Source organism: Prunus avium, chromosome 8 (assembly GCF_965620075.1).
Source record: "Prunus avium chromosome 8, drPruAviu1.hap1.1, whole genome shotgun sequence".
Taxonomy (NCBI): Eukaryota; Viridiplantae; Streptophyta; class Magnoliopsida; order Rosales; family Rosaceae; genus Prunus; species Prunus avium.
The window spans coordinates 26,848,922-26,858,207 of record NC_142291.1 but is presented as its reverse complement, the minus strand read 5'-3'; the positions used below and the strand labels follow the sequence as shown (position 1 = coordinate 26,858,207).

At 37.7% G+C, this 9,286-nt stretch overlaps 1 protein-coding gene across 1 annotated transcript; it reads left to right on the top strand.

The window, feature by feature from the left end:
- The first annotated feature begins 2,399 nt into the window (after nt 1-2,399).
- LOC148292428 (uncharacterized) lies at nt 2,400-2,968 on the top strand. The gene is made up of 2 exons (XM_088245342.1): nt 2,400-2,853; nt 2,934-2,968. The coding sequence occupies exons 1-2, from the start codon at nt 2,400-2,402 to the stop codon at nt 2,966-2,968; spliced, it is 489 nt and encodes a 162-aa protein (XP_088101468.1).
- The last annotated feature ends 6,318 nt before the right edge of the window (nt 2,969-9,286 follow it).

Here is a 9,286-nt window from a genome sequence, read left to right as displayed (position 1 = left end):
TGATTTTTCAAAATAAAGTGTATAAACCTGAAAAAAAAAAAAAAAAAAAAAAGAAGGAACGTTATGCAGCCCAGTCTGTTTTGGTTTCTATTTTGACATGCTTTCTTAACCCTAATTTCCATTAAATTTTGGAATTTTTAATATTTCTGTGTCTAGTTGTGAACTGGAAAGTTTTACATTATTTAGATTTAAACTCAATATTTAGTGAATTTTCATAGTTAACGTGTTCCAACCCAAATGTTTAGCAAAACTGAAGTTTTTGTTATAAATTGATGTTTTAAATTTTTTGTATAAGTCTAGAGCCGAACCATCTGATTTTAAACATCCCAAAGAGTAGAACTATTATAGGAGGGGAATAGATTAGTTTTTCCTTGACGGTTGGTTCTATGCTTGCTTGGACGTGAGGTTAAGGGAGTAACAATCGGGTCGAACAACCTATCTAGTGTTTTATGGGGTTTTAGGTCTACGTGCGCTAGTAGGACACTCCAACTTGTTTCCTTATTTCCAGTGAATTTTAATCAGTGAATTATCTTAACTAGGTGTTCTACTCTGCGTACTTTCGAGGATGAAACCGCACAAGGTTAAGCTAGCTAGACACAAGGTAGAGTTTCCTGATTTCCCGATGATTGGGCTATGTCACTTTTAATCTTGGTGCTTATATATAGTATTATAAATATGAATATTATTGTTGCTTTGCTCGATGAATATAATTTGATGTTATGTGAATATTATTGTTGATGTTTTTCCGTGGATATTATTTGATATTGAGTGAATATTATATTATTCATGCGATTAAGCTTGATATATTATTGTTATTATCTGTGTCATTATTCAGCAAAGATAAATGAAGTTTGCACTGCATTACATATGCATCATAAATACAGTGGTGTTTGGGGTGTGTGTGTCGTTTGGGGTATATCTAAGGGGTGGGAGAAGGCTTTAGATATATCTGAGTAAAAAATGTGGAATATATTCAGGTGACGGGAGTATGGCTTGAATATATTGAGGTGATGGGAGTAGGGCCTCTAATGAAAAGTGAAAGTCAAGAAATTCGTAAACAAAAGAAAAATGGGTTAAGGGACGGATGGGCGCTAGTTCATACTTTAAGGTATTTGGAGCCACAGTGGTAAAACGCATGGTATGGGACATGCAGGCTTGTTACCCTAGGGTATGAATTAGTGGGATTAGAAGGGAGTGAGTGTAAGACAAATCTTGTCTTAGTCCACAAAAGGTGATCTTCTAATCCTAAGAGGATTCGGTTTTCTTAGTTGATCAGGAAGCAAAACCTAGTCTCCTATCTAAACACTTATACATAGTTTATTAAAGAAAACAAGTGTGAAGAGGATTCCTAATATAATATGGATTGAAACAAACCTAATCTAAATGCAACAAGAACACACGATTACTTCTTGATAGGCAAGGTATCGATGTGATGCATCTATAAATAGAGGTCCCTTCCCTTGCAACAAATACTCTCACATACAAACCTCACCCTATCTAAGAGATAAGAGAATAAAGGCTGCATAGGTGAAGAAGACACTCTATTCGATTATCATGGCTGAACACGAGTAGTATTGTTAAATAAAAGCTTAGTAAAGACTTACATGTGGTATCAGAGCTCTAGGTTTTTGTTCATTAATCTAACTGTTTTAATCATGAGCTAACAAGTTTGCAAGTTTTTTTTTTTGCTATGCATATTCTAATTGAAATACGAGCACAAGGTTATTTTCTGCTCGAAAAGGTCTTGATCAATAATTTTAAAATTTGACAGTTTGATCAAGGAATTGCATCAGTGTTCGTAGCCTTCTAAGTGATTCTCCATCCACAGATGTGAAATTGAGCAGATTGATCACAACACTGATGGAACAATCTGGACAGTTGACTACACTGGCTTGCAAGCATCTCTACATCCACATATGTGAGTTTGCTTGCACAGGATGTCTATGCAGTTTACTGTCTAGGGTTTTGGAACATGCTAACTTGAACTCACATGTTTAAGTTGACATGTTTAATTAAAGATTTTAGGGACAGTTCTAATTTGCACTGCAAATTTTACAGTGAATCACAACTCCATTGAAACCTTGACTGGATCGAACTATAGCAAGTGGAAGCAGGATTTGGAAATATCACTAGGTTTTTTGGATTATGATTTTGTGCTTAAAGAAGAACCTCCTCAAGTGCCGGCTGCAGATGCTACTGCAGAGACTAAAACCAAGTTTGCCAAGTGGGAAAAGGCAAACAAGATGGCTCTATTGATCATGCAGAGGGCTATGGCTTCTTTAGTGAAAGGGAGCATTCCAAAATTTGAGAATGCAAAGAAATACTTTGAGGCAATAGCACAAAGGTTCAAAGAATCTGAGAAAGCTATCAAGAGCACTCTGCTGAATCAATTGATTGCCATGAAGTATGATGGACAAGGTTGCGTTAGAGCTCATATCATGAATTTAATTGATATAGGGACCAAACTGCAGGAGCTAAGCATGACAGTAGATGAAGATATGATGGTTCATTTTGCACTGAATTCATTACCTAAAGAATTTAAGTCCCTCAAAGAAACATACATTGCTCAAAAGGAAAGTTGGACCTTGAATGATTTGATTACAATTTCTATCCAACAAGAGCACAACCTCATAAAAGAAAGAGGAGCTAAGATGGTCAATATGGTTCAGACCAAACAGAACAAAGAGTACAATCATAAATTTGCATCTGGAAAGGAAAAAGAGAAAAAAAGTATTGTTGAAAAAGCCTTGAAACCTACAACTGGAATGAACTGTTTCTTTTGCAAGAAGGCAGGCCATATGAAGAGAGACTGCAGGAAATATAAAAATTGGTTGGAAAAGAAGAAAGGAAAAGGTAACAACAGTCTGATTTTGGTTTGCTTTGAGTTGAAGAGAGACAGTGGTGCTTCTATTCATGTGGCTAATTCTTTGCAGGAATTCACAAGCAAGAGACTGCCAAGCAAGGATGAGGTGAAAGTGTTTGTGGGAAACGGAGAAGAAGTCCAAGTTAATTATATAGGGACAATTAGAATTAAGCTTGATTTTGGTTTTGTTTTGGAATTAGATGAGGTAGTTTATGTTCCTTCTATGAGGAAGAGTTTGATTTCAGTTACTAGGCTTGTAAGATCGAAATTCAATTTGAGTTTCGATGGAACAAGATGTTCTATTTTTAGAAATAAAGTTTTAGTTTGCAATGCATGTAAGATCCCACATCGACCAACGGAGAGGGGGTGATGTGCCTTATATGTACATGCCCGCCTCCATCTAGCACGAGGCCTTTTGGGAGCTCACTGGCTTCGGAGTCATGGGAACTCCAAAGTTAAGCGAGTTGGGGGCTAGAGCAATACCAGGATGGGTGACCCACTGGGAAGTTGCTCGTGAGTTCCCATAAACAAAACCGTGAGGGCAGAGAGGGGGCCCAAAGCGGACAATATCGTGCTACGGCGGAGCCAATCCCGGGATGTGACAATTTGGTATCAGAGCCACTCTGCCGTGTGGTGCGAGTGTGCCGACGAGGACGTCGAGCCCCCAAGGGGGGTGGATTGTAAGATCCCACATCGACCAACAGAGAGGGGGTGATGTGCCTTATATCTACATGCCCGCCTCCATCTAGCGCGATGCCTTTTGGGAGCTCACTGGCTTCGGAGTCGTGGGAACTTTAAAGTTAAGCGAGTTGGGGGCTAGAGCAATCACATGATGGGTGACTCACTGGGAAGTTAACACTATACAAGAAAACTGGAATGGAAATTAACACTATACAAACCAAAATCAAAGAGAATTCATTCGAATTATGGCATAAGAGACTTGGACATGTTTCAAAAGAGAGAATAACACAACTATGCAAAGAATCAGTTTTACCACCATTGAATCACGTTAACACAGATGAAATTTGCATTCCATGTGTTAAAGGGAAATTGACTGACCTAAGAAAGAAAGGAGCTTTGGGGAGCAAAGGCTTGTTAGAACTCATTCATATTGACATATGTGGACCTTTTCCAAATGCAAATCATGAAGGGTTTAATTACTTCATAACTTTCACACATGATTTCTCAAGATTTGGATAAATCTATCTCATTAAGGAAAAATCCAGTGCATTAGACAAATTCAAAATATATAAAGCTGAGGTTGAAAACCAGTTAAATCTCAAAATTAAAGTGGTTCAATCAGATAGAGGGGAAGAATATTATGGAAAGTTTGATAAGGCTGGAAGAAATCCTGGACCCTTTGCCAAGTTTTTTCAAGAGGAAGGAATTATAGCACAATACACCAATCCAGGTACACCCCAACAAAATGGAATTTCAGAAAGGAGAAACAGGACCTTGAAAGACATGATAAGGAGCATGATGAGCTGCTCAAGCCTTCCAATTTACCTTTGGGGAGAAGCTTTGAAAACTGCCAATTATATCTTAAATAGAATTCCAACCAAAAGCATAAATAAAATTCCCTATGAAGTATGGAGTGGAAGGAAGCCTAGCATAAAACATTTGAGAACATGGGGATGTAGAGCAGAAGCAAAACCTTAAAATCCTGCATAAAAGAAATTGGATCCGAAAACTATAAGCTGCTACTTCATTGGTTACCCTGAGAGGACAAAGGGCTACAGATTCTATTGTCCTCACCACACAACAAGGTTCATAGAGACCTCTAGAGCAGTCTTCATAGAGACTGACCATGAAGGAGATAAAGAAGGAGAATTCAGTTTTGAAGAGACAATTTTGGATCAAGATATGTTATTGAATCCTAATGAAGATATTGTGGTCTTGCCTCAGTTTAATTTAAGCAATACTCAAATGGAACACACTGAAGAGACTAATACAGATGGTCATGAAAACATCGAACAATTGGAATTGAATGACAATCAAGCATTGCAAATGGAGGATCAAAATATGACTCAAGCACAAGCAGTGGAAGAACCAGAACCACACATGGAACTGAGAAGATCACAAATGCAAAGAAAACCTGCTTTGGGAGATGACTACTTTGTGTATTTGCAGGGATCAGAACATGACATCAACACATAGGATGATCCTGCAACTTTCAGATAGGCAGTGACAAGTGAAAATAAAGATAATTGGTTCGCAGCAATGAAGTCAAAATTAAAATCGATGGAAAAGAACGATGTTTGGAATCTTGTGACTTTACCTCAAGGCTGCAAACCAATTGGCTGCAAGTGGTGTATAAAACAAAATTGAATTCAAAAGGGCAGATAGATAGATATAAGGAAACGTTGGTTGCTAAGGGATTCACACAGAAGGAAGGGAAAGATTTTAATTAGACTTTCTCACCAGTCTCAACCAAGGATTCATTAAGGGTAATCATGGCTCTTGTAGCACATTTTGATCTTCATTTACACCAAATGGATGTCAAAACAGCTTTCCTAAATGGGGATTTAGAAGAAGACATTTACATGGCACAGCCTGAGGGTTTTGTTCAAGAAGGAGGAAAAGAATTGGTCTGCAAGCTATGTAAATCGATCTATGGCTTAAAGAAAGCCTCTAGACAGTGGTATCTGAAGTTTAACAAGGTAGTTAAGGATTTTGGTTTCATTGAGAATGCCTTGGATGAATGTATCTATATGAAAATGAGTGGGAGACATTTCAGTATACTAGTTCTTTATGTAGATGACTGTTCGGTTCATTTTTACACATGATTTTTCATGTTATTCACCCACTATTTTGAGTTAGTTCTTGACATTTTATAGCTTTTTACTTCCTTTTTGTGTTTTGTTAGATTTTACCTTGGTTGGAATGAAAATGAGCTAAAAGTGCATTATTGGTTATAAACTTTGTTTTTGTTCATTTTCGTAGGTCAACTTCTTGGCCTGGGATCAACATGCTCTGGTGCTCGGATGAGGTCATGATCTTCATGAGACTTGTTCCAATGGATGTTAACTACAACATATCCAAATTTGAGCTCCATTGGACAAGTATTGCCTATCCAACCAATCCAGCATGTTACCACAGCTCTGGAAATCCGGAATTGGCCAGCTTTTACCTCCATTGTGTCATCTTGATTATTCTTGTTACCATAACACTTGGTAACAAGAATTTCCCTTAGTAGATGAGATATTTTCTGAAGCATTTGGCATCTTTGTGAGGACAAGGCTTCATCATTTGCAAGGGGACAAGAAGACAATGGGTGAAGACTTTGCATTAGAATACTAAAAGTAAAAGCTGGAAAGGAGGAGAGAGGGAAGCAAAAGGAAGTGCAATCTGATATTGGAGAGGCTTTTCAACGGGGGTATTGGATCCATTACAACATTCCACAATTTGCAGAGATTTTTTTGGAGCTGGAGATAAAGCTTGGAGCTAGGGAGCTCAAGGAGGAAGACAAGGGCAACAAAGCAAGAAGTGGAAGAGATTTCCACCATTGAAGACCTTGAGCTCCCATGTTCACAAAATCTGTAACTTCTTTCTAGTTTTGTTTTGAGTTTGTATTTGAAATAAGTATGAGGAACTAAACTCCATAGCTAGGGCTTAGGTTGAAGCCCTAAACTTGATTACCTTATTGTTTTGATGCTTGAGTGTATGAATTTCTAGATATTGTTGATGAATTCCAATTCACCAAATTAATCTATCCTTGATGTATGTTCTTCTTTGATTGATCACCTTTGAAAGCATGCTTCTTGAGATTGTTGGGATTATGTGTATTTTCATGTTATCCTAAGCAATAAATGGATGAAGTAAGAATCATCCATGTGAATTGGTTTCTTGAATACCTAATGTAAACACCATGCTATTAGGATTCTTGTGTTGTTCATATTCTCTTTGAACTTAATGGGTTTTTCTTGTAATTGAATCAAAGTACTAAGCACACCTAGATTCGATTATAGGGAAGGCACAAGTATTGTAGCACTCGTACTGCACTTTACGTACATTAGAGAGAATCAATGCGTCTTGAGCCACTCGTACTGGTCTTGATTGCGAACATCTTCAACAACACGTTTAGAGTTCATCACTTGAGTATCCATGAACATTGGTAGAATTGTTTAGGGTGGATTCCGAAACCCTAGTGTTTGTTACATCTTGATTCCACTCTTTGATAATTCATCTCTGCCTTTCTTATTCAATTTTAAAGTCCATTTACTTTCATGCAATAGAAATAGGTCACTTCAAACAAATCAAACCCCCCCCCCCCCCACCCCAAATGTGTGTGTGAGTTGCGTGTTTGACACGTTACGTGTCTTTGTTACTACATTTTATTTCTTTCTGTAATTGTTTTGGACTTTTGGTCTGCATTGTGTTCTTGCATTTTCTGTGCTGAATCCAACCGTATAAAGAACGTGAATTTTGGACCAACGGTTGGAGAGTTATAGGCAAAACACTGGACAGAGGTCGAAACTGAAAAGCAGAGAATTTCGACTCTGTGCAAAAAGACCGGTCGCTTTTACCTGACGACCGGTCGCTCATCATGTCAAAATTTGAAAAACGATTCTGTAAAAAACGACCGGTCGCCACTGTTCACTGTTCACAGGTGATAAAGTGGTGATAAAATGGTGATAGAAAATGTTGTTTGTGTTTTTCTTTAGTTTTCTTGTGTTGTTTCATTTCTTTTACATTTCTTTACTTATTTTTAGTTTCCATTTTGCATTTGTGCATTTGTGGTGTGTCAATTAAGTGTTCTTTACGTACTCAAACTAGAACTTATAGGAAACCGACAAGTTCTTCGTGGGATCGACCCCGTACTTACATAATCTATACTTCGTAGATTCGTGCACTTGCGAGTATTTTTAATTGGTTGTTTGCACATTAATTTGTGTCCTCTTAGGAATGCAACAATGACATCTTGTTAGCCTGCACAAATCAGACCATGTTACATGACTGCAAGAATTTCCTATCTAAGAATTTCGAAATGACTGATCTAGGTGAGGCATCATATGTTTTGGGAATAGACATAAGCAGAGATCGAAAGAATGGAGTTCTAGGACTGTCTCAAAAGTCTTACACAGAAAAGGTGCTCAAGAGGTTTAATATGCAGAACTGTATAGGAAGTGACATTCCTATAGCAAAAGGGGACAAGCTGAGCACTGAGCAAGCACCCAAGACTGAACAAGAAAGGCTGGAGATGGTTGATAAACCATATGCTTCTCTCGTAGGAAGTTTGATGTATGCACAAGTCTCTACCAGACTTGACTTAGCTTTTGCAGTAAGCATGCTAGGAAGATTTCAGTCGAATCCAGGACAAGCACACTGGATTGCAGGGAAAAGAGTGTTGAGATACTTGCAAAGAACTAAAGATTACAAATTATTCTTTAAAAGAAGTGACACACTTGAATTACAAGGTTATGCAGATGCAGATTTTGCAGGTTGTCAAGACACCTTGAAATCTACATCAGGTTATGTGTTCATGTTTGGAGAAGGTGCAGTGTCATGGAGAAGTGTGAAACAACCATTGACAACAGGTTCAACCATGTTTGCAGAATTCCTAGCTTGTTATGAACCTACCTCTCAAGCTATATGGTTAAGAAATTTCATTCTCAGCCTAAATGTGATTTCTATCCATAAACCTATTCAAATATGGAATGACAATAGTGCTATAGTTTTATTTACAAAAGGTAACAAAAGGACAAAAGGTTCAAGGTTGTTGGATGTTAAATTCATAATAGTAAAAGAAAAGATTGCTCAATGGTATACCAACATAAGCCACACTGGCACAGACAAGATGATTGCAGATCCACTTACAAAAGGGGATCCAAATGCAATTTTTCATAGGCATGTTCATAGCATGGGACTGAAGAATAATTTGGATGCTTAAAATAGTGGGAGCATTGTGAAGATTAAGCAGTTTCAGTTTTGTTATTGTTTTAAGTTCACAATTTAGTTTTGGTTTCAATGGAGGATGATCTTGTTTTGAGGTTCAAAAAAAGGAATTTATCTTTTCATTAAGCAATTATACGTTTAATGGTTGTGTATGTGTTTTAATACCTGAATGAAATAAAACAGAAAAGCTAGCTAAAGATATCTGTGCAGGTTTCATTCAAGACAGAATTGTCACTGCAACAAGTGATTAGACCTTGGCAGTCGAATTAAGGGACAATGAATGAATGTGTTCATAAAACTCTACAGTAGAACATCACTACTACATTTTAGCGTTTGCGCGACGAATCAAAAATAGTCGCGCAAAGAACAAATCTGTCGCGGAAACAATAGCGCGACAGATATATCGTCGCGCAAAATCAGTCGCGCAAATACCGTCACGCTAGACTTTGCGCGACAAAACTATAAAATATCGTTGCGCAATACCCTTCGTTGCGCCAATAGTTCAGGGACGACAAACAATCTGTCGCT